This window comes from Bufo bufo, chromosome 1 (assembly GCF_905171765.1).
Source record: "Bufo bufo chromosome 1, aBufBuf1.1, whole genome shotgun sequence".
NCBI lineage: Eukaryota > Metazoa > Chordata > Amphibia > Anura > Bufonidae > Bufo > Bufo bufo.
The window spans coordinates 472,815,979-472,842,146 of NC_053389.1; the positions used below are offsets into that span (position 1 = coordinate 472,815,979).

Below are 26,168 nucleotides of genomic sequence, written 5' to 3' on the forward strand. Positions count from 1 at the left end.
CTCTGGGTGATAAAGAAGTAGTCCCATTTTTTATTGATACTGGAGCAGCCAAGACAGTTGTGCACAGCAAACATGGCCTCCCCTAATTTACTCTCCAAGCACACCAGTCTTTGGGTAGAAGTGGATGGGAAAGTAGTACGCTCCTTTTTCAACAGAAACCATCCATATTAGATTTGCCCCTAACCAAGATGCGCTTGCCCGTTTGCTGGTCAGTGGTAACGCCCCTTGTTGCCTCCTAGGTGCAGATTTGCTTGCAAAAGTACATGCTGGTATCTCATATCAGGAGGACGGCACTGTGAAGCTTACAGGTGCCCAATACACACACCTTGTTGGCTCAGTTCCCATTACCTCTACTCACTCCACTGTGATTGATTTGTCCTTTAGTCCCTACCGCCTCACAGATGAGGTGGTAGATGCTTTTTATGCCTAGAACTGGCAATTTTGTGTTGCCCCACACTGGGCCTATCAGATTATTACATTTAGATTGTTTTGTTATGAAGTGAGTGGCCATGACTCAGCTGTCCTCACCCAACTGCATGGCCAGCAATAACGCCCCGTAGCATATTATTCAGTCAGACTTGATCCCATGGCCAGAGGTGCCCCTTTCTGCATCAGAGCTGTAGTAGTTGTACTAGCTATGCTTGATGAAAGCTCTGAGATAGTTCTGAACCACAAAGTGATGGTGATATTACATCTATCCTCATGAACGTACAATCCAAATGATTGTTTTGTTGCCCGTTATTTGAGAATGCAGTGTTCCATTTTGTTGCCTGACAATGTTGCTATCCAAAGGTGTAATGCTTTGGACCCAGCCACCCTTTTGCCTCTGGACCAAGGGGGGAGGGAAGAGTTAGGGCACCGCACTTTAAACTTTTCTTCCAAATTCAAAGGAAGAGGCTCTTGACTGTTTGCAGATGATGTCACAAGAGGTAGTGGGATTTAGTAAATCAGCCATTAGGTAATCTAGATCATGTGCTCTTTGTGGATGGATCGAGGTATGGCCAGGATGGCAGGTACTACACAGGTTGGGCAGTGGTGATTAAACGTGAACTACCACACATGTCTGCTCTCAAGAAGTGGAGCTAAAAGACTCTGAAGATGGCTTGCAGATGGAAAAACAGCCAGCATTTACACTGATTCCAAGTGTGCTTTTGGGATAGCCCATGACTATGGGCCCATATGGAAAGCCTTCTTGATCGCTTCAGGTAAACCCATCGAAGATGGGGAAGCAGTGAGGTCTCTGATGGAAGCCCTCTTGTCACTAACATGAGAGGTGATGATAGCAACGAAAGGCCACTGTAAACAGATGCAGAGGAGGGAAAGCCACGGCAGATCAGGTGGCAAAAACGTCTGCCAATTTACCTAAGTAGACCCCTGTCTTAAGTGGCCACAGTTCAGGTCCCTGAAATAACTCCTCCTGTCTCCCGAAAGTTCTTAAGACCTTACAGAACCAGATGGGGAAGGAGGAAAGGGACTGGTGGATGGAAAAGGGGGGGACTACAAATAAGAAGGGAAACTTTACCTTCCCAGGTCCCTCTACTCCACGATGGCACAGGCAACCCATGGAGTGATGCACCAGACAAAACTGTTGTGTGATTTAGTACATAGCATATGGTACACCCCAGGGTTCAGCACTGTAACAGTCAGACATACTCAAGGATAAATGGTTTGTGTCCAGAACATGGGCAAGGTGGTTAAGGTACCCAAGAAACACGTCTTGCTTTTTGTATCTGTTTCAACATTTAGACTACCTTCAACGACACAAGGTGGGCATGTATTGATATGTGACTTGTTTTCAGGATGGCCAAAACCGTACCCAAAGAAGATTATGGCCGAAGTTGTGTGCAGGTATGGGGTACCTTAGATCATTGAAAGTGACACAGGTGTTCACTTCACAGGTGAAGTGATGCAGGAGATGATGAAGGCTTTGGGTGTAGGACAGGCCTTACATGCTTCATACCATCCACAAAGCAGCAGTAGAGTAGGGAAAAGGAACTGAACGGGACACTAAGTTAAAGATTAAAAAAAAAACTTGAGTGCCTGCTGGTAGCCCTCTTTTAGTAAGGTACACGTCTAACCGTGAGACAGGCCTTTGTCCCTATAAGGTCCTTTTTGGGTCAGCCCCTAGGATAGGATTTATTTCCCACATCAGCTTCAGATGCAACATGGTTGTCTGGCAGATTATGTGATCAGTTTTGTACAAGCATTTGACTAAAGTACATTTTCAAGTTTTTTGCTTCACTTCCAGGTTTTGATAAAGTACCAGGAACCCACCCACTTGTGTCTGGAGATTGGGTGGTAGGAAAAGACACGTTAGAAAAGTCCTAAAACCCTGGTTTGATGGTCCATTCCGAGTGTTGTTGACCACAAGCACAGTGAAGCTCAAAGAAAAGCATAATTAGATTGATTTCAAGGAAGTGTTGAGACTGGTTTTCCCTTGTGTGACTGTTGATCATGACTCAAAAGAATAGGGAAAAATTGTATGAAAACATCGATCCGGAAAATCGGAAGCATTGATGACCTCCAGTCCCCCCCATATAATGTCAACGCCAGTTAGGGAAAGATCATCTGACTTCCCCGTGCTCAAATCCAGTGTCACAGGAGGCTGTTCGCTAGGAATGGCTTGTCGTGGAAGCTGGTGAAGAGGATGTAAGAGCATTGGGACAGATTGTTAGGTTTAGGGAGAGAATGAAATTCAAGGGGGGACTGTTAAAGATATGTGAATTTTATTCTATGTTTTCTGTATATCTAGGACTGTAATGCGTTAAACTTTTTCTTCTTCAAGTGCCTCCCTCCCACCCCTCTTTGCCCCCCTTCCTCTCCTGCTTGAGACAAAGTGCTGCAGGCAGTGTCTGATTTCTCACCTTTCTGCAGGTGTCCCATGGAGTGTGGTGGAATGTGTAAACCAATCGTGTGACTTGACGATATATGTTGTTCACTGCCTATAGGAGAAGCACCTCTTTGAAGTGTCACATATGACATATGCAGTAGTAGTGTTAGACCGTCCACCATTAACAAATGGCGACCCTTAGATGTTTACATTAGCTTAACATTCCAAAGTGGTACCTACTGCGCAGATGTGAAGAGTGTTATCTCTGTTTCTCTTATCTCTCCTTAACTTTGACCAATGAAACAATGGTTTGTGTCTCAGTGAGGACTGCCCTCTTCTGAAGATATATATGCTTAACTCATGTAATAAAAGTTAGAGATTGCTTTGACCAACTTCTGTGTCAGTGTTCAGTCTCTCAGCCATGCGTGGATATTAACCCCCAGGGGGGTGTACATTGATTCGGAACACTAGAGTGTATCTTAAATGCCTTAGTTTAGGGCTGCTTTAACAGGACCAAAAGACGGCAGCCGTCTTTTTGGTTTCCTTCTCCCGCTCCACGTTGTCCTTGGCATGGGAGAAGTGACCAAGATGGGAGAACATGTACAGCACATTCTACTCAGTGGTAACTGGCAGGGTTTTCTGAGGGAGCATCACCAAAGTAGTCAGCAGCAGCGGGTCAGCCTCCTGCATCTCAGGACAGAAAGCAAACTACATGTTGCCGTTTGCTCTCCGGTATGGGAACGCAACCAAATGTAATGCATTTTGGAGCATTCAGTTCAGTAGTTTTTGTCCCTACTGACAATGAATGGGGACAAAACTGAAGCATTTTTTTCCCCGGTATCAAGCCCCTATGATGGATCTCAATACCGGAAAACTAAAACGCTAGTGTGAAAGTAGCCTTAGCAGTTAAAATGCATTCGGGCACATTTACCAAGACTGGCGTCTCGTCAAACTAGGCACATCTGTGCCAGCCCCTGGGCTAGTGTAGTTTGTCTACAAACATTTCCAACTGTTTAATAAAAGAGGCTCAAACCCACCGTCACACTATATAAGATCTGAACAACACAGAGCCATAATAATCGCTGTCAAAAGACTTAGATCAACTGAAAATACAAAGAAACTTCCAAATAAGAACTTTATTTGACCACAGAACAATAGTGCCTTGCTTAGAAGAAGGTGTTTGGTCTCTTGGTGGTGAAGCGAGGCTTGTGCTGGCGACGCAGAACTCTGTGTGGCAGAGGGAACTTGATCTTGGAGTCCTAAAATGTTCATAGGAAAAAATATATTAAAAAAAACTTAGTTTTTGCAATAAAATGTTTTTGCTTAACATGATCACACAGAGCACACTATGTTAAGGTCATGTTCACAATGGCATCAGATTTCTGTTAGACTGAAGAGGAAGCTTTCCCTCTGGAACTCATTTCTCCATTGACTTTAATAGGAAACATTATGCAGCATGAATAATCTATAGTCCCAGAGCTCTAAACACGTTAGGTGTGCAGATACATTCAGGTACTAGAGACCTAACTGAATATACAAGGGGCACTGTAGGTTTAGTCTGGAACTTACTACCCCAGAATATCAGACTCTAGCCCCCCCCCCCCCCCCCCCCCAACCTTAATGCAGCACTATTCCTCCATCAAAATGGCAGGATGCACGGATGCTCATTTATCCAATGCCCCTTTGTAGGTCAAGGTGTAAATAGCTTAGAAAAGTGTGTAGAACAGTTAGTAAGCGTGGTGCAAGACATGTATATCATCTTTATCGTGTAAACCGCACACAAAAAAAAAGGCATTTTTAAAATTTGCCCCAATGTTACTAGAGACCCTTGTCCCCACCAGTGCCAATGATGCAACGGATCCAGCACTGATTCGTGGTTTCAGTTTACGACAACCCATGGTGCAGGTGTGAACAGAGCCTTATTACTCGAATCTGCACAGTCACCAAGAGTGGTTTCAGTTGTTTTTATGCAAAAACGCCACCCCCACATGGAAGTGTATGGGGTTTATTAAAGGCAGTAAAAAGTAGTTTTTTTTGTGGCATTTTTTGAGTGCATTGCAATTTGAGTGCATTGTGTTTTCTGAAATTGCAGCATGGTCCTTTCCTAGATATAAAATCCAACAGAATCATGTCAACCTCATCAATTGGGCAGACTCGTTTAACTACTGGCAGGCAAGTGAGTGATTTGAGTGATTTTCAATCACGGTACATTGGTTTATTATGGGTTCATACAAAACCAGTGAAACAAGTTTAAATTCATATCAAGTATATTTTTCTTAAAGGCATAGCTTTGCATTGTCCAACTCCCTAGGATTAATGGATAATGCTAGATTGTAGGGTCCAACAGCTGGGATCCCCACTGATCATCAAAACGGGTGTCCCGTGTGCCCCAAACGAGGTGTACTGACAACTCAATTCAAAGTCTATGGGACTGACAAAGATAGTAGAACGCTGTATGTTGTACGGGGAAGCAGCAAAAATACCCCATCACCACTCCATTCATGCTGGGGGCAAGCGACCAACAGTTCCAACAGTCATGGGTATCCCAGTTCTAATCAATACGGACATCAGAAGTCAAAATTAGTCACTAGTGACGTTTTATTCAAAGTCACAAGCACCTTAACCCGTATAAAACGTAACATTTAGGCCTCATGCACATGGCCATTCCGTGCATTGGGGACTGCAATTTGCAACATCCGTGTGGCAGCAGGGACAGCACGGACAGAAACACCACGGAAGCACTCCGTAGTGCTTCCGATCCGCATCTCCCAGATTCCGGACCCATTCAAGTGGGTCAGCATCCGTGATGCTGGGTGCACACGGACGGTGCCCATGTATTGCGAACCCACTCTATGCAGGCCACAATTTGGCCACTGCCGGGCAATGCCTGTGTGCATGAGCCCTGAGGCCTCCTGCACACGAAAGTGTGCTGCCCGTTGCTGTATTGCGCAATACACAGGCGGCATTCCGCATCACGGATGCGGACCCATGCACTTCAATGGGGCTGCAAATGCGGAACGGAACCCTACAGAGTGCTTCTGTGGGGTTTCGTCCCGTACTTCCGTTCCGCAAAAAGATAGAACATGTATTTTTGCAGAACGGGCAGATCATGGACCCACAATCTGTTGCGGCTGCCCCACGGTCGGTGTTCGTGCATTGCAGCACGGCCACGGGGCGCACACGTTCATGTGCAGGAGACCTTAATCTGTGAAAAGGTGGTCAGTGATGCCTCTGAAGAGGTCTGATGGATCCTGGTGTCTGTTTTTTGCTGTCATTCGTGTTTCACACAGCTGAAAAATAATTTTCAAAGCATCTCTACCTAATGATCCATAAAACACTGATGGCATCCGTGGTTTTCATGGCCCTATAGACTATAATGGGTGTAATGGATCCGTGAACACGGAGAAAATAGATACTGTGCTAAACACTGATGTGTGAATACACACATTAAAATGAATGGGGACGTGTGCTGTCCGTGGAGAACACATACAGAACACTGACGTGTGAATGAGGCTTAATACGGTTATGTACAAAGGTGCTTTACTTACGTGGAACTGCTTGATTGCTGGTCTGCGACACTTATTGGCTGGAATCACCTCAACTTTCATAATCTGAATGGAGTGGGCACGAGCACGATGGCGTGCACCCATATCACGGTCTAGAAGAGTGAAAGTAATGTGTCAAATCAAGCCAGACAGATGCCGACATCTACTCAACAACAAGTAAACAGGGAGGGACAGAAAAAATAAAATAAGACAAGCTTATTATACATGGTCTCAACCCTAGACACTAAAGTTTATGACAAGATTAAATGCTGCTTAGGGTAGGTTCACATCAATTTTGCTTTCCATTCTTCTGATCCATCCGAACAGAAAAACAAAACAAAGTACTTGTTTTCATCTAAAATAACGGATCTCAGACGGAAAGAAAATGAGTATTACTGATGCTCTAAATAAAGGATGGATCAGAAGAACAAAACTAAACATATGTGAATCTTCTCTTAATTGAGCATCATGCATAGCACATTAAGGCTTTGGCTACACTGAATGCATTCATTTGGACTGCACCTGTAGTTCAATAGTTAAAATCAGTTGTGCTACAAAAACTCAGTGTAGACAAAGCCTTAGAGCTCATGCACACGAGCGTGTGCCGTCCGTTCATTGGGGACTGCAATTTGTGGTCCCCAATGCACGGGCAACCACCGTGTGGCCTCTGGGATGGATACAGACCCATTCAACTTGAATGTGTCCGTGATTCCCTTAATGGAATCCGTCACCATGAAAATGCAGTGTAATTTGCAGGCAGGATGTTCGAGCAGGAACAGATTTATATACAGTTTGACAAGAAGAGACTGTGTATAACTTGTAACTTATTTAAATGGGTTCTGCAGTTCTTTTAAACTGATGATCTATCCTCTAGATCAGGGGTGCCCAACCTGCGGCCCTCAACCATCTGGTGACAGACATGCATGTCTATGTCTTGTGGCTGCTCACATGCATTTTTCATGTATTCTCCCATTAGATGGGAGTAGTGGATGTGTAACCAGACATTTATGGTTTACACTGTATGTACAATATGCAATAAATATAGTATATCAGTTGGTAATACCCCTTTAACTTTTATTTTCGGCCCTTGGGATTCCTTCAGTCTGACAATGTGGCCCCTAAGCAGAAAAGGTTGTGCTCTAGATAGATCAGCAGCAACTGATCGGCAGGGGTCCGACACCCGAACCTCTGTCGATCAGCTGTTTGAGAAGGCAGCGGCGCTCCTGGAGCGCCGCTGCCTTCTCGCTGTTTACTGCAGGCCTAGTGATGTCACGACTAGTATCAATGGCCTGGGCAGAGCTAAGCTCAATTTAAGTGAACGGAGCTTAGCCCCGTCCAGGCCAGTGATACTAGTCGTGACGTCACTGGGCCTAAGTCTTTGAACTGCTGATCAGTGGGGTTACTGGGGGGGGGAGGGTCAGACCTTCACCAATCTGACAGTCTGATACTCAAGAGGCTGCAGGGCATGGCCCTTCCTAGGCCAGTGATGTCACCATAAATTCAGTCATGGTTTAGACACAGCTCAATCCCATTCAATTGAATGGGACTGGGCTGCAATATAAAGCACTGCTGCTATTCCATGTTCGGAGCTGTGCTTGGTGGGCTGTGAAGAGACTGCAGCGCTCATCGGAGCTCCGGTGGGAACAGCAGCCACTTCAAACAGGTTATCCGTCATTCTGCTCATATTGTTGACCTATCCTCAGGTTAGGCCAGAGATTAGCAACCTCCTGCACTCCAGCTGTTCTGAAACAACACTCAGAATGCTTCATTCACTTCTGTGGGAGTTACACAAACAGCCAAGCAAGTGTGCATGCCTGGAGTTGTAGTTTTAAAGCAGCTGGAGTGCTTAAAAAGGGTTTTACCATCACACACAATGGGGGCATATCGCTAGCCGCCCTCTATTCATTTCTATGGGGCCACCGAAAATAGCCGAGCTCAGCCCCATAGAAATGAATGGGAGCAGAGGCCACGCGTGCGCACCCATTCACTTCTATGGGAGCAGCGCTTGGTGGTGGACGGACAGCAGGGTCCTCCAGCCACAGCTCTCCGTGCTCAGTTCTCGTAGGTGCGGGTCCCACCTATCAGATAACGGGGGCATATCCCAGTATGTGATGGGAATACCCCTTTAAGGTTGCCGACACCTGGGCAAGGGCACCAATGTTTGCTGATCAGTGGAGGCAGCAGTGTTGCAGTAACACAACTTCATCCACTACATGATGGATAGAGCAGTGTAGTTCTGGCACTACTGGACTATAAAGTATACTTACAGCACTGGGTCACTGCACTAGCTGTAGTCAAGTCTCTGTACTCTCTGTACATGTTGTGTGTTCCACTACGAGAATCATACCGCAGCCATATACCAAAGTTCTTCACCTTTAGAGGAGATTTCTCAAAGACCTACAAAACAAAACAGCATTAAGACACTGGGGTCCACATTTTGTGTTCCCTGGCAACATTAATAGATTGAAAGAATTAGAAAAACCACAAACCCATATCTGACAAAAGACACTTATCCAAGACCGGCAGGAAAAACAAAATTACTCTTACTGGAAATTGGATTTTCTGTTTAGCCTCCACAATGGCATTACCAGGAGGTTACTCTGCCTCCATAGGGGCAGGAAACCACTAGATCAGTGCAATATAATGCCTCCAAAATCCTGTTTCAGTTCATAACCTAGTAACTCAAGGTAAATGCTACAATTTCTGATGACTTTAAACAAAAAAACAACAAGGAAATCATCCAACATAACCAAAATTAATTAAGGGCGGGAAATTCTCCATGCCACTGTGGAGGCTAAAAGTAAAATCCAATTACCGGTAAGAGTAATTTATCTTTTTTCCCTTTCGCATTCACAACGGCATTTCCAGGAGGATTAACAGAGAATTTATCTAGGGAGGGATAACAGCTGAAAACCTTCCTCCCAAAGGTCAAGTCCTTTTTAGAAACGACATCTAGTTTATAATGTCTAGAAGAAATTTGCCAAGCAGCCACTTGGTCTAGCCCGTCTACATTCTCCAAAGACACATGGGCGCTCTCTGCCCAGGAATTAGAATTTTTTTCCTTAGAGCAAAGTATAATATATTGTTTAATCCAGCACGCTATGTGTGCTTTTGCTTGTCGCTTTCCCCTTATTCTGTCCTAGGTACTGGATGAATAATTGATCTGTTTTCCTAAAGTCCTTAGTTTTCTGAAGGTACTGTAAAACACATATATCCTAACATCTAAGTTCTGGAATCTTCTTTTTATGAAGTTGCCTGAGGACAAAAAGACGGAAGAGATATTTCCTTCTGGCAGTGGAACTTAGAGACTACTTTAGGGACAAGACTTGGCGAGTGTCGTAGAATTATTCGATCTTCCAGGATTGTAAGATAGGGCGGAGATAGAGAAGGCTTGAATCTCTCCCCCACTCCCTTTGAACATCTAGAGGTTCAAAGGGAGTATCAGAACCGAAAGGACCAGATTTAAATCTCATGGAAGAACTTTGGACCTGAAAGAAGGATGGATTCTACTAGCACCCCTAAAAAAACTTTAATTCCAGATCTGCCAACTTGGTACCCATGAAGGCACTTGGGGCGGATACCTGTACTTTCAGAGTACTTGGAGGCCTTTCTCCAAGCCTGCTTGAAGGAAATCCAGTATTAAGCTGACATCCGGGACCATGGATGGGTTCCAGACTTCTGATACAGAGAGCAAAAAAGCATTCCAGACTCGAAGATATATTTTAGACGTCACCTGCTTCCTACTGTGCACCAACCTGTCTATAACTGCATCAGATAATCCTTTAATCTTTAAGGCTACTTTCACACCTGCGTTCAGGTGTCCGCTCGTGAGCTCCGTTTGAAGGGGCTCACAAGCGGCCCTGAATGCAGCCGTCCGGCCCTAATGCATTCTCAGTGGAGGCGGATCCGCTCAGAATGCATCAGTCTGGCGGCGTTCAGCCTCCGCTCCGCGAGCGGACACCTGAACGCTGCTTGCAGCGTTCGGGTGTCCGCCTGGCCGTGCGGATCCGTCCAGACTTACAATGTAAGTCAATGGGGACGGATCCGTTTGAAGATGACACTATATGGCTCAATCTTCAAACGGATCCGCCCCCATTGACTTTCAATGTAAAGTCTGGACGGATCCGTTCAGGCTACTTTCACACTTAGAAATTTTTCTAAGTTATAATGCAGATGGATCCGTTCTGAACGGATACAAACGTCTGCATTATAGGAGCGGATCCGTCTGTTGAAACATCAGACGGACCCGCTCCGAACGCTAGTGTGAAAGTAGCCTAAGATTGCCCGTTCAATCTCCAAGCAGTCAGCCGGAGATTAGGAATGTCCGGATGAGTCACTGGGCCCTGGTATAGGAGGTCCGGAACTTGCGGAAGCTGCCAAAAGTCCTGTTATGCTAGGGACTTTAGAACCGGAAACCAGGCTCTCCTGTGCAAGAAAGGGGCAATGAGAATTAACTGCGCTCCCTTCATCACCTTTGTTAGTACTTTTGGTATCAAAGCAAATGGTGGGAACGCATATAAAAGGCCCTGCAGCCACCGACCTGCTAATGCATCCACCTGTGCTGGCTGATCTTTATGGGATAAGGAGAATTTTTTTTTAACTTTTTTGTTTTCTTTTGAAGCAAAGAGGTCTATATCTGGTAGACCCCACCTGAGACATATGTTCTCGAAGATTTTCTTTGATTGAGGCTCCGCTCTCCTTTTAGTGTTCTGTTCCTCTTTTGTAACACAGAAAGACTTCAGGTTTTTTTCTGCCCACCTGAAGATTTTTGCAGAGATCAAAGAGAGCGGCTTCTTGTCCCCGCCTGCTTGTTCAAATAGGCCACTGTAGTCATGTCTGACAACACTGACATGTCTGGAGTTTAGAAGTCGGGAAAATGCTCTTAAAGCCTGCCACACTCAGGCTCCCTCCACTAATTTATTATATTTCATATATTTTGGACCTGGGATCACCCTCCTCTTGTTGTCCGCCAAACCTAGGAATATTTGGTCCTGAACTGAAAGGGGCTCTTGTTTCCTCTAGATTAATGATAGCTCTTATATTTTTTTTAGAAGGGACTCAGTTTCATCAATTGAGTATAGTTGACGTCCAAATCACTCGAACCTGCATCAGAGGAAATTTCACCTTCATCTAGCTCAGACTCACTATCTTCAACAACTTGCGATAGAGATTTTGACGTAGAGGGTCCCGATATAGCCGTGGCCAGTTTAGCATCTACCACTGCCCCCACTTCTTCCTTAATTAAATGTCCTCATACTCTCAATTAAAGAGGGGGATTCCTTCAAGACTACTTTGTCCCTACAGTTCTGGCATAGCCATTTCTTATTAGAAGCAGGAAGAGACTTTTTATAAATGGCGCATCTCTTCTTCTGTGATGGCTCTCCACTGGCTTTCGAGCTCTCTTTGCCCTATAATGCAAAGGAGACTCTTAGCCAACGAAACAAGTGTGACAAAAGAGTCATCATCACCTAAGAGCAGATAGTACCTGCAGACCATCACCCTGTGTATATATAATAAAAGCTAGAGTATGGGCTTACCGGGCTGGAGGGAAAATCTGAAGATTTACGGGTAGCGTCTCCCTCAGAGACATCTTCCACATAAGGAATAGCCAAGTTCCAAGCCAAGACAGGAACCATCAGTGTAGCCACAACTGGACTCCCTTGTCTCGCGCTTGTTCCCAGGATGGGCGCTTCCCACATTTTAAAAGCGGAGGGGGACGCCAGTTGGATGACTTATCGCACCCAAGACGTCACCTCTGGCGTGACAAGGTTCCGCTTCCACAGAGTTAATGCGCATGCGTCCCATGGAACGCGAATGTCCGCGATCCTCCGCCCCCAACATACCTCCTGCTTTTGCCATCTGGAGTAGGGAAAGGGCTGCCAGCATCCGCCAGACTTACGCCAAGGAGTAGAAAGGACCAAGGAATGAGAGTCCCGCGTCTCTACCCCCTGCATCAGCCCTCTGGTCAAACAAACCCAAAGGTGGTGCGAATAGTTGCACCGACTCTCCTGCATCCTGAGGGACAGGAAACAACTAGAACAGGATATTGGAGGAGGCATTTAAATTGCACTAATCTAGTCGTTTCCTGCCCCTAAGGAGGTGGAGTATCCTTCTAGTAATGCCGTTGTGGAGGCAAGAGGAAAAGTATTTTAATTATATATAGGACCTTCAATTTCACTTTCATGAGCACATTCGCTCTTGAAAGGCGACAAGGTACAACCTTACTTTGGGCACACAAGACAAGATTACTACATGGTAAAATAATAATCCTTGGGTTGTGTGTGCCTTTCTACAATTTCTGCCTGCTTAAAACCCAACATACTGAACATGGATTCACACTGGTACTTTGACTGGTATAATTGTTTGATACTGGTGTCATCAGTATCAAACCAATTCTATTTGCCTTAAAGTATTTTTTCCAGTCACTCCACATTGATGACCTATCCTCAGGATAATCAGTAAGGGTCTTACACCCCCGAAAAATCAGCACAGATGCCAGGTGTCTGACCACCCCCATATGATACTCATGATCAATCCTGAGAATAGGCCTGCAATACTGAGAGACTAGAAAACCCCTTTAATTGCCCAAGTTATATCCTGGAAACACTTACTTGTCCACAGTACACAATCTCTCCAGACGCCTTCTTCATCTTCTTCAGTTGAGACACAAAGTACCAGAATCGGGACTTTGCCACAATATGGTTGGGTGCGAAGATTCTCATACGATAGAGAGGTGGTGCAGGTTTCTTAGCTGTAGGCAAACTGCGCCCAATTACCTTGTACTCCCTCAACTACAAAAAGAAAAGTATATCAATCACCACAGAACATATAGATCAGGCATCCTAAAACTGCAGCCCTCCAGCTGTTGCAAAACTACAACTAGCAGCATGCCCGAACAGCCTACAGCAGGGCATGGTGGGAGTTGTTGTAGTTTTACAACAGCTGGAGGGCCACAGTTTAAGGATGCCTGACATAAATGGTTAAGAGGTATAAGAGATTGCTAGCGCTCATTTCAATTAAGTCATGGTCACAACTGCTAGGTAAGAAACAAGTTTGAGGTTTTTCAACCCTATTTACATGCGGGTTTCCTTCAATCATTACATAAAGCCATACATTATTTGGAGGGGATATATATATATTAGTCTTGGTAACGGAATCAATCGCTTAGCATGCACTAATCATAGATTATAGTAAGGACCTGTCTAAACCTGACGATACTTTAAATAGCATTCAGGAGAACATTAACATGGATAAAGACCTCTTATATGCAATATAGCAGGAATGCTCAACCTGCAGCTGTTGTAAAACTACAACTCCCACCATGCCCTGTTGTAGGCCGTCCTGGCATGCTGGAAGGTGTCGTTTTGCAACAGCTGGGGGCCGCAAGTTGGGCATCCCTGCCGTATAGGGTATGGCCACGCAGGGTAGATCACACTGCTTATTTTCAGTACCAGCGCAGATCCCAAATAAGATCAAATCAGCGGCAATACAAATAAAGTTCTGTGGGAAATCTACAATAGATTTTAAGTCCAGTGTGGGTGCACCATACAGCCCCATTGTTAAAGGGACACTTCCATCAGATTTTTTATCTCATACTAACCTATAGTTGAATATTCTACAAATTGTGTTTTTAAATCAGGTGGATTGTTCACCAGGTATTTATTTTTAAGTCACTTCATTTCCTGGCTCTTAACTTTCTTCATTAGGACTTCTAGCACAGCGAACAGCCTCATCTGACTGTCGGACCATACACTGCAGCCAGAGAGGGTAGGGGGATGAGTGACTCCATTAGAGCACCACATATTACCCTGATAAGTGCAATGCTCTTCTGTGTACATCTTTATCTAGACCCATCAACAGAATAAAGCTGTCATACTGTTATCCCAATGTATTTATTATATTCACTTATGTAGTGCTTATATTCCGCAGCTGACAATCTAAGGTCCCCATTAGTATGTCTGGAGTGTGGGAGGAAACCGGAGTAACCAGAGGAAACCCATGCAAACACGGGGAGAACATACAAACTCCATGCAGATGTTGTCCTTGGTCGGATTAGAAGCTAGGACCCCAGCACTGCAAGGCACCAGTGCTAACCACTATTATACTAGCAGGTAACATCTTTCCATCAAAGCTGTAGTAACCTGACAATAGGTTTTCTATCTATAGGAAGCCTGATTTGTATTGACTGCTCCAGAAGGAGAATATTTTGTATTTAATATTGAATGGTAAAGAACTGGCAAAATGAAATAGAAATACCACAATTCTAAAAGATGGAAGTGTTCCTTTTACACTGAAGGATATAGCTGGATATGTTCTAAATGTAAAAGTATATTAAAGGGAACCTGTCACCAGGCTTTTGTGCATAGAGCTGGGGACATGGGTTGCTAGATGGCCGCTAGCACATCTGCAATACCCAGTCCCCACCGCTCTGGAGCGCCGAAATCTCGCGATGCGCGAGCTAGCGCATGCGCAGTGTCGGCATCATGTTCATTCCCTGTGCTGGCATCAGCACAGGGAACGAACTACGCATGCGCTAGCTCGCGCATCGCGAGATTTCGGTGCTCCAGAGCGGTGGGGACTGGGTATTGCAGATGTGCTAGCGGCCATCTAGCAACCCATGTCCTCAGCTCTATGCACAAAATCCTGGTGACAGGTTCCCTTTAAAGTATATTACACCAAAATCCAACTAGACTGGGTTTTCATATTGAAAGGGGTTGTCTTACTTCAGCAAGTGGCATTTATTATGCAGAGAACGTTAATGAAAGGCCCTTACTAATGTATTATCCATATTGCCTCCTGTTCTGGCTGGATTCATTTTTCAATCACATTATATACTGCTCGTTTCCATGGTTACAGACCTCCCTACAATCCATCAGTGGTGGTCGTGCTTGCGCACTATAGGAAAAAGAGTCAGTCTCTCTGGTGGCTGGGACCGTGGGAGTGCAAATAGACTAGTGCTTTTTCTTATATTGTGCAAGCACGACCATCACTGATGGATTGTAGGGTGGTCTGTAACCATGGAAACAAGCAGTATATAAAGTGAAGGAAAAATGAGTCTAGCCAGCAAAGGAAGCAATATGTACAATCACAGTACATTAGTAAGTGCCTTGTATTAACTTTCTCTACATTATAAATGCCACTTACTGAAGTGAGACCACCCCTTTAAGGGCCATTCTTGATAGTGTTTTGACAGATTCCCAGCCAAAAAGTCACTGGGTGGCAGAACAGAAACCTTCTCCGGGCGTTTTGCCATGGAGTCGGCACCAAATTCCACTGTCAAAATACTGTCTGAACAGCCCCCTAAAGATTTTTGATACACTTTATAAAGCCATAGCCAGCAGTGATTCAAACTGAATATTAGACTCAGGAGGACCTTTCGCAAATCTGCCATGCCTATTTTGTGGTGTAAACGTGTACCATTAAGCTTTATTTTTCCAACTTTTGATTAGATTTACCACTTTCTAAAGTGGAGTGAATAGTTTTTCAGGATTACTGATTAGAACACATCTCACTTATGATGTGTGGCTTTTTAAAAAGTGGCATCTCCACTCCAGGCAACCCTCTGGCGTACCTTCACTCTAGGATCCATTCCTGGCTTTGGCTTTAAAAACTGCATCAAAAATACAGCATGTGGAAACCCAGCCTCAAAAGGACATTAAACAAGGACTAAAGCATCACCTTTCCCTGACAGCGCCATATTGAAGCCCCCAACAGCGACCACACAGGACAGAGAATAGGTGTCCTAGATCAGGGATCAGCAACCCTCCAGATCCTGTGAAACAACAACGCCCAGCATTCACAAGTGCTCGGCTTTTCTTGCAAATCCCATAGAAGTAAAAGGAGGATTCTGGGATTTGTAGTTTAGAACAGCTCAAGTGCTAGGGGTTGCTAATCCCTGTCCTAGATCACCAAATCCATCTGTCAGGCTATTCATGTACTTGTTGGACCTTCTATTTCACCTCCATGTGCACATCAGCCTATGGAAGGCGACAAGGTACTGTTACTATCTGCACAGCAGACAAGACCATCATGGAGGCAGCATGAGAATCTTTGGGTTTTGTGTGCATTAGCTGACATGAGGCCGGGTGACGAGGGAGTGCAGGTCAGTGCCGCCCGCCTCACCCACTACACGTCAGTTTACAATATAAAGTAATCCGCATCCCTATGGAAATCCACATTCATTACTTCCCACGGGCACAGCTTGCCCACCCAGGCCCTCCAGAAGAGCCGCATGGCTGGGTTCGGGCCGCCATGATGTGTAGGCCGCAAGAAAGGAGAGCTTCTAAAACACAAGCAAGCAGTCTCCAACCGGGACCCGCACACACAGCTCTTCTCGGGCAGACCATGGGGCCCTGATAGGGCGACCCCCGTCCCGATATCTAGCCCCTATGCCTTGCTTTTCCCGAGTTTCTTACAGCGCCGGACGCCTTCATGTTGCCTCAAGCCCTGCTGCCGAGCGAAAGGAAGTGCTTGCGTAAAGCCTAGAATGTATAGGCTTCTTTGAGGGCATGACGTCATGAGATCACGTGACTGCTTCCGCCCGCCCCTTACAGCCTGTGCCAGATGCGGGAAAAGGGCTGTAGGAGAAGCAAGCAGGGAGAGTGCAGGCACTTATGCTGTGGTCAGGGATTTCTGGTGAGGGGGCTGGGGGCTGCATTTTTAGCTAGTTTGTAGTGGAGTATATGAGGGTGTGAGAGCTGCTGTGAGCTCTTATAAAGTCACCTACAGTTACACTGCTCACCATACAGTACATCCCCTTACAAGGTATTTTAACTCCATGCGGTGGTTTTGCCGCCTCTGTGCCTGCTCCACAGGATGGGTATATAGTGTACAGTCGTGGCCAAAAGTTTTGAGAATGACATAAATATTGGAAATGGGAAAAGTTGCTGCTTAAGTTTTTATAATAGCAATTTGCATATACTCCAGAATGTTATGAAGAGTGATCAGATGAATTGCATAGTCCTTCTTTGCCATGAAAATTAACTTAATCCCAAAAAAAACTTTCCACTGCATTTCATTGCTGTCATTAAAGGACCTGCTGAGATCATTTCAGTAATCGTCTTGTTAACTCAGGTGAGAATGTTGACGAGCACAAGGCTGGAGATCATTATGTCAGGCTGATTGGGTTAAAATGGCAGACTTGACATGTTAAAAGGAGGGTGATGTTTGAAATCATTGTTCTTCCATTGTTAACCATGGAGACCTGCAAAGAAACACGTGCAGCCATCATTGCGTTGCATAAAAATGGCTTCACAGGCAAGGATATTGTGGCTACTAAGATTGCACCTCAATCAACAATTTATAGGATCATCAAGAACTTCAAGGAAAGAAGTTCCATTCTTGTTAAGAAGGCTTCAGGGCGTCCAAGAAAGTTCAGCAAGCGCCAGGATCGTCTCCTAAAGAGGATTCAGCTGCGGGATCGGAGTGCTACCAGTGCAGAGCTTGCTTAGGAATGGCAGCAGGCAGGTGTGAGCGCATCTGCACGCACAGTGAGCCGAAGACTTTTGGAAGATGGCCTGGTGTCAAGAAGGGCAGCAAAGAAGCCACTTCTCTCCAAACAAAACATCAGGGACAGATTGATCTTCTGCAGAAAGTATGGTGAATGGACTGCTGAGGACTGGGGCAAAGTCATATTCTCTGATGAAGCCTCTTTCCGATTGTTTGGGGCATCTGGAAAAAGGCTTGTCCGGAGAAGAAAAGGTGAGCGCTACCATTGGAATGACACAGGACTGATGGTAGCGCTCACCTTTTCTTCTCCGGACAAGCCTTTTTCCAGATGCCCCAAACAATCGGAAAGAGGCTTCATCTGAGAATATGACTTTGCCCCAGTCCTCAGCAGTCCATTCCCCATACTTTCTGCAGAAGATCAATCTGTCCCTGATGTTTTTTTTGGAGAGAAGTGGCTTCTTTGCTGCCCTTCTTGACACCAGGCCATCTTCCAAAAGTCTTCGCCTCACTGTGCGTGCAGATGCGCTCACACCTGCCTGCTGCCATTCCTGAGCAAGCTCTGCACTGGTGGCACTCCGATCCCGCAGCTGAATCCTCTTTAGGAGACGATCCTGGCGCTTGCTGGACTTTCTTGGACGCCCTGAAGCCTTCTTAACAAGAATTGAACCTCTTTCCCTGAAGTTCTTGATGATTCTATAAATTGTTGATTGAGGTGCAATCTTAGTAGCCACAATATCCTTGCCTGTGAAGCCATTTTTATGCAACGCAATGATGGCTGCGCGCGTTTCTTTGCAGGTCACCATGGTTAACAATGGAAGAACAATGATTTCAAGCATCACCCTCCTTTTAACATGTCAAGTCTGCCATTTTAACCCAATCAGCCTGACATAATGATCTCCAGGGAGGAATGGAGGAGGGTATATAGTGTATATAGAGGGAGGAATGGAGGAGGGTATATAGTGTATATAGAGGGAGGAGTAGAGGAGGGTATTGATATGGATTTGGTCAATCTCAGACCGTATTATATAGAGGGAGGACTGGAGGAGGGTATATAGAGGGAAGACTGGAGGAGGGTATATAGAGGGAGGACTGGAGGAGGGTATATAGTGTATATAGAGGGAGGACTGGAGGGGGGTATATAGTGTATATAGAGGGAGGACTGGAGGAGAGTATATAGACAGAGGACTGGAGGAGGGTACATAGTGTATATAGAGGGAGGATTGGGGGAGGGTATATAGAGGGAGCAGGGTATATATTGTATATAGAGAGAGGACTGGAGGGGGGTATATAGTGTATATAGAGGGAGGACTGGAGGAGGGTATATAGTGTATATAGACTTCCCTTCCCCAGCCCTTTCTTTGTATACCTCAGAAACTCTCATCTAGTCCTTCCACTATATACAGTACATTATAGTATATAAAGGGAGGACAGTATCTAATGTATATGTGCACCTTTCTACATACAGTGCACCCCCAACAGACAAAGAAAACATTATTGCCAGAAAGAAATAATTGTGATTATAACCTAATCGTCCATAAAGTTGAAATGATTAAGATTATTATTTACATTTTTTATTTTTTTTCCTAGCCCTAGTCCCAGTGATAGGCAGAGGCTTAGTAACGGCCGCAAGGGTTGCATTGTATGGAAGCCAAGCACTGACAGGGAAAATACATTACCATGCTGAAGTAGGAAAATTTATTCTACCAGTGATCAAAGTGTAAATTAATGGGGTTAGCCAAGGCCTATAATGCCCCCGCATGCCCGGGCTCCTCACAGAGGTTGGTCTTACCTGGCACCCGCGTCACTTCTCATACCGGCATGGCCACGGCTGCATTTACCCTTCGCGCAGATGAAAACACCCGGCGTGGGGGGGTGCAGCCAATAGCAGGAGGTTACTGGGACGAGCCTCCCTAGCGTCACCCACAATGTTTTGTACTAGAGGGCCCTGGATTCCATCCTGAGTAAGCTGTACCTTTCTCTGCCTCTTTCTTTTCATTCTTTTTTCTTTGGCGCCTGCTTCTATTCTTCAGAGGGGCTTCCTTCCTTCCCAATCCTTTCCAAGCGTGGACTCCCTGTAGGGGGACTTCTCCAACACTTCGTCTCTACTTCCATGTTGAGCTTTTCACCTGGTGATCATCAGCTTCTGTGTCCAGCACCTCCTCTGTAGTTCCTACAGCTGAGGCAACACCTCTTTCGGGGGACACAGTATCTGGGGCCCAGTAGGGTAGCCTCTGGCTGATTTATTTTTATTTTTTTTCACCTGTAGGCTCCTTCCCCAGCCTCTATGTCCTGTTCTAAGGAAGGCCTCCTCCACCGGGATTACTGCTTATTTCACGTGCACCCACTTAACAATATTTTGCAGGTCACGCTCCACCTCCAGAGCGACGGAGGGTTTTGTCTCGCAAGTCGCACTCCTCCTCTGCATCCTCGGGTCCTTCTCAGGACAGGATTACAGCTGGCGATGTAACTTCTATGGTTCTTTCCACCAATTCAAGGGACAGCGCTGATTCTAATTTTGAATCTGAGCAGAGCACTAGTCTATCTTTGGCCATGTAGGACCTCATCAAGGGAGTCAATAATGCTGTGTGTTCCTGGCTAAACTCGTCTACTGAACTGTTGGCATTACGTTAGTACACTTCAGTACATGGAACTAGGGTTGTGTCGGGTATCGAATTTTCGATACCCAATCAATACTTTTGCCTGGTATCGACCTCGATACCAGGATTTGCCTTTTTTCGATACTAGGCTTCGCTATTGCGCATTCTAGTATCAGAACAAGAAGCGCGCTGCTCTCAGCGCGCTCTGTGTTCTCCTCAGCAGCACAGGGGAGAAGAAAGCAGTCTCTCCCTCCCCCCTGTGCCGCTGCTGCCACCAATGAGGAGAGAGGGGCGGGCGCACTGTGCCACCAATGAAAGTAAATGTTTAAAGAGGACCTTTCACCTGACAAAAAATTCTGAACTGGGGCAAAGTCATATTCTCCGATGAAGCCTCTTTCCGATTGTTTGGGGCATCTGGAAAAAGGCTTGTCCGGAGAAGAAAAGGTGAGCGCTACCATTGGAATGACACATGACTGATGGTAGCGCTCACCTTTTCTTCTCCGGACAAGCCTTTTTCCAGATGCCCCAAACAATCGGAAAGAGGCTTCATCTGAGAATATGACTTTGCCCCAGTCCTCAGCAGTCCATTCCCCATACTTTCTGCAGAAGATCAATCTGTCCCTGATGTTTTTTTTGGAGAGAAGTGGCTTCTTTGCTGCCCTTCTTGACACCAGGCCATCTTCCAAAAGTCTTCGCCTCACTGTGCGTGCAGATGCGCTCACACCTGCCTGCTGCCATTCCTGAGCAAGCTCTGCACTGGTGGCACTCCGATCCCGCAGCTGAATCCTCTTTAGGAGACGATCCTGGCGCTTGCTGGACTTTCTTGGACGCCCTGAAGCCTTCTTAACAAGAATTGAACCTCTTTCCCTGAAGTTCTTGATGATTCTATAAATTGTTGATTGAGGTGCAATCTTAGTAGCCACAATATCCTTGCCTGTGAAGCCATTTTTATGCAACGCAATGATGGCTGCACGCGTTTCTTTGCAGGTCACCATGGTTAACAATGGAAGAACAATGATTTCAAGCATCACCCTCCTTTTAACATGTCAAGTCTGCCATTTTAACCCAATCAGCCTGACATAATGATCTCCAGCCTTGTGCTCGTCAACATTCTCACCTGAGTTAACAAGATGATTACTGAAATGATCTGAGCAGGTCCTTTAATGACAGCAATGAAATGCAGTGGAAAGTTTTTTTTGGGATTAAGTTAATTTTCATGGCAAAGAAGGACTATGCAATTCATCTGATCACTCTTCATAACATTCTGGAGTATATGCAAATTGCTATTATAAAAACTTAAGCAGCAACTTTTCCCATTTCCAATATTTATGTCATTCTCAAAACTTTTGGCCACGACTGTATATAGAGGGAGGAGTGTGTATAGGAGGGTATATAATGTATATAGAGGGAGGAGTGTGTATAGGAGGGTATATAATGTATATAGAGGGAGGACTGGAGGAGGGTATATATTGTATATAGAGGGAGGAGTGTATATAGGAGGGTATATAATGTATATAGAGGGAGGAGTGTGTATAGGAGGGTATATAGAGGGAGGACTGGAGGAGGGTATATATTGTATATATGGGAGGAGTGTATATAGGAGGGTATATAATGTATATAGAGGGAGGAGTGTGTATAGGAGGGTCTATAATGTATACAGAGGGAGGAGTGGAGGAGTGTATATAGGAGGGTATATAATGTATATAGAGGGAGGAGTGTGTATAGGAGGGTATATAATGTATATAGAGGGAGGAGTGGAGGAAGGTATATAGTGTATATAGGAGGGTATATAATGTATATGGAGGGAGGACTGGAGGAGGGTATATAGAGGGAGGACTGGAGGAGGGTATATAGTGTATATAAAAAAAAGAAGTGGAGGAGGGTATATAGTGTATATAGAGGGGGGACTGGAGGAGTGTATATAGAGGGAGGCACTGAACTACAATTGAGGGAGTTTCACACATATTTGAATGATATAGATCCTGATCTTCAGTATACTATATCATACTCTAAAACGCAATTGTCATTTCTAGACACGAACGTCAAGCTAATTGATGGTATGGTTGGCACAGGCCTATATGTCAAATCGACAGATAGAAATACTATCCTACGTTATGAAAGCAATCATCCACGCAGCCTGGTTAAACACCTCCCCCATTCGCAGTTCCTCCGTACGAAACGCATTGTTTCAGACCACACTGAGTTGGAGACTACACTGGATACGATGTCAGATAAGTTTAGGGAGCGGGGTTATCCTCGCAGATTATTAGATGCACATAAGAACAAAATCCTACATATGAATACTGAAATAACACATACCACCTCTAAAAAAACTCAGAGGATACCATTTATGTCCACATATTCTGGATGTAGTATGGAGATAGGACGTATCCTGAAGGACAACTGGGGTATCCTAAGCAGGTCTATTAAAGATGTACCAGAGTTTAAGCTTCCGCCCCTTTTATCGTACCGTAAAAACAAAAATCTTAAAGACCACTTGGTCAGAGCGGATGCAGGTCCAAAGAAAACCAGCATACAGCGGACATTGACACAGCCGGGACTTGGATGTTATCCGTGTCTCGGTTGTGTCAATTGTCGATATATATGTAAAACTAGATCTTTCACACACCCGCTTACCAACAAAGAGTATCCGATAAAGTTCCATCTAAACTGTTCCTCGTCATATGTAGTTTATGTGTTGGCTTGTCCCTGTAACCTATTATATGTCGGGGAAACTTCCACAGAATTGAAAGTAAGGTTGAATAACCACAGGAATTCAATAAGGAAGAAACGTACTGACCTACCAGTGTCCAGACATTTTGGATCCCTCGGACACTCCGAGCGTGATCTAAGATGCTGGATCATTGATCAGGTCAGGCTTCCTAGAAGAGGTGGTGATCGCCTGACACTCTTGAAGAAAAGAGAGTTACGCTGGATATATGATCTGGATAGCCTGCATCCCAGGGGTCTCAATATTGAGTTCAGGTGAGAGACCTAGGATCTGTGGCTGACCCCCGGTCCCTTGGCATGTTTGCGCTTTGTCTTTCTCATTTTTGTATATTGGTGCTTGATAACCGTGAAAGATTTATCTACAATTATGAAAAAGATTTATTTTGAAACTAAAATATTTTTTCTCTGCTTTTTAGGATTTTATATTTTCACTAAATTGGATGTGGATCCTAGAATCAGACCCTCTGGAAGCTGTGCGACCCGAGGTGGACACCAGCGTTCTTTTATTAATGCGTTACTCCAGATATGTCATTATATTTTAATAAGATAAGGTTGTTGGTACAATTGAGGGATCATCCCTCTACGACTGCTATTTTTTTGGCAATTGTTCTTGTAGTGGCGCTTTGGTCAGGTGTCCCGCCCATTTGGACGGGACCCCTGTCCATTTGCTGATATATGTAGGAGATCCCTGCAGCGGTCGCAGATATGATTGTTCCGTGTGGACAACAGTTAAATAGATAACCTGTACGTAACCTTTAGGTGTCTTTCCCTTATGTAAAATGGCGCTCTCATGTCGACCCAGGCAGAGCGCGAGCGCTTGACCTTTACACTGTGATGCATCGGATGATGTCAGTGTGGTCATGCGCAATGAGGACCTGGAGACGCACAAGGAACGCCATGGTATGTGCGGGCCCCATTGCTTCCTACGGTTTGACTTCTGTGATCCACCTTCATCATATTATCACTTATATAATTGTGATTTCAGCTTAGATGAAGTATCGCATACATTTTAATACACTTTGTAGGGATTGCATCCCTTAGTCATGAATTGTATACCACTGCTCACTTTATGCACATGCACTTTATTTGTATTGCTATGCATCGTATGTTTGCAATTGTAATTGATTGTAACCACACCCTTATGGGTTGGACACTTTGTAAATGCCTTTATAATGCTCTCACTTTCACTGTTACCATGCTTGAGGAAGGCTCTTGTGAGCCGAAACGTCGCAAGACTTGCCATATTATGGGTGAATAAACCACTTGCTGATTTTATCACTATCTTGGAGTGCAGTCCTACTTCTTTGTTCTCTATACCATTGGGGATTGCCGTTACCCTACGTTGGACCTTGCACCCACATGCTGGCTGGTGCTCCCACTGGACTTTTTCTTCTCTATATATATAATGTATATAGAGGGAGGACTGGAGGAGGATATATATAATGCATATAGAGAGGACTGGAGGAGGATATATATATATAGAGGGGGGACTGGAGGAGGGTATATAGTGTATATAGACAGAGGACTGGAGGAGGGTACATAGTGTATATAGAGGGAGGATTGGGGGAGGGTATATAGAGGGAGCAGGGTATATAGTGTATATAGAGGGAGGACTGGAGGAGGATATATATATAATGTATATAGAGGGAGGACTGGAGGAGGGTATATAATGTATATAGAGGGAGGACTGGAGGAGGGTATATAGTGAATATAGAGGGAGGACTGGAGGAGGGTATATAGTGTATATAGAGGGAGGACTGGGGGAGGGTATATAGAGGGAGGACTGGAGGAGGGTATATAGTGTATATAGAGGGAGGACTGGAGGAGGGTATATAGAGGGAGGACTGGAGGAGGGTATATAGAGGGAGGACTGGAGGAGGGCATATAGTATATATAGAGGGAGGACTGGAGGAGGATATATAATGTATATAGAGGGAGGACTGGAGGAGGGTATATAATGTATATAGAGGGAAGACTGGAGGAGGGTATATAGTGTATATAGAGGGAGGACTGTAGGAGGGTATATAATGTATATAGAGGGAGGACTGGAGGAGGGTATATAGAGGGAGGGCGGCATATAGTGTATATAGAGTGAGGACTGGAGGAGGGTATATAATATATATAGAGGGAGGATCGGAGGAGGGTATATAATGTATATAGAGGGAGGACTGGAGGAGGGTATATAATGTATATAGAGGGAGGACTGGAGAAGAGTATATAGTGTATACAGAGGGAGGACTGGAGGAGGATATATAATGTATATAGAGGGAGGACTGGAGAAGGGTATATAGTGTATATAGAGGGAGGACTGGAGGAGGGTACCGTATATAATGTATATAGAGGGAGGCGGGTATATAGTGTATATAGAGGGAGGAGTAGAGGAGGGTATATAGAGGGAGGACTGGAGGAGGGTATATAGTGTATATAGAGGGAGGAATGGAGGAGGGTATATAGTGTATATAGAGGGAGGAATGGAGGAGGGTATATAGTGTATATAGAGGGAGTAGTAGAGGAGGGTATATAGTGTATATAGAGGGAGGAGTAGAGAAGGGTATATAGTGTATATAGAGGGAGGAGTAGAGGAGGGTATTGATATGGATTTGGTCAATCTCAGACCGTATTATATAGAGGGAGGACTGGAGGAGGGTATATAGTGTATATAGAGGGAAGACTGGAGGAGGGTATATAGAGGGAGGACTGGAGGAGGGTATATAGTGTATATAGAGGGAGGACTGGAGGGGGGTATATAGTGTATATAGAGGGAGGACTGGAGGAGAGTATATAGTGTATATAGAGGGAGGACTGGAGGAGAGTATATAGTGTATATAGGCAGAGGACTGGAGGAGGGTACATAGTGTATATAGAGGGAGGATTGGGGGAGGGTATATAGAGGGAGCAGGGTATATATTGTATATAGAGAGAGGACTGGAGGGGGTATATAGTGTATATAGAGGGAGGACTGGAGGAGGGTATATAGTGTATATAGACTTCCCTTCCCCAGCCCTTTCTTTGTATACA

The 26,168-nt window shown here is 45.0% G+C and overlaps 1 protein-coding gene and 2 non-coding genes across 3 annotated transcripts; all 3 read right to left on the reverse strand.

Moving 5' to 3' along the window:
* Nucleotides 1–3,947: 3,947 nt before the first annotated feature.
* On the reverse strand, nucleotides 3,948–16,903 carry RPL18A (ribosomal protein L18a). Its single transcript, XM_040409129.1, has 5 exons — nucleotides 16,791–16,903; nucleotides 12,987–13,166; nucleotides 8,643–8,772; nucleotides 6,379–6,488; nucleotides 3,948–4,089 (listed from the first exon to the last, which is right to left on the reverse strand). Exons 1-5 carry the CDS (start codon nucleotides 16,806–16,808, stop codon nucleotides 3,997–3,999), a joined length of 531 nt encoding a protein of 176 aa, XP_040265063.1. The 5' UTR covers nucleotides 16,809–16,903; the 3' UTR covers nucleotides 3,948–3,996.
* On the reverse strand, nucleotides 12,531–12,663 carry LOC120987471. Its single transcript, XR_005776069.1, has one exon. It is a non-coding gene; the product is annotated as a small nucleolar RNA SNORA68 (small nucleolar RNA).
* Nucleotides 16,312–16,443, reverse strand: LOC120987472. Its single transcript, XR_005776070.1, has one exon. It is a non-coding gene; the product is annotated as a small nucleolar RNA SNORA68 (small nucleolar RNA).
* Nucleotides 16,904–26,168: the final 9,265 nt, after the last annotated feature.

Excerpts from the sequence above, each read along its gene's own strand:
- RPL18A (XM_040409129.1), bottom strand. Across the intron at positions 8,773-12,986 it reads AGATTGTGTACTGTGGACAA|GTCTTTGAGAAATCTCCTCT; the intron begins GTAAGTGTTTCC and ends TTTGTTTTGTAG. Across the intron at positions 4,090-6,378 it reads CAGCAATCAAGCAGTTCCAC|GACTCCAAGATCAAGTTCCC; the intron begins GTAAGTAAAGCA and ends TGAACATTTTAG.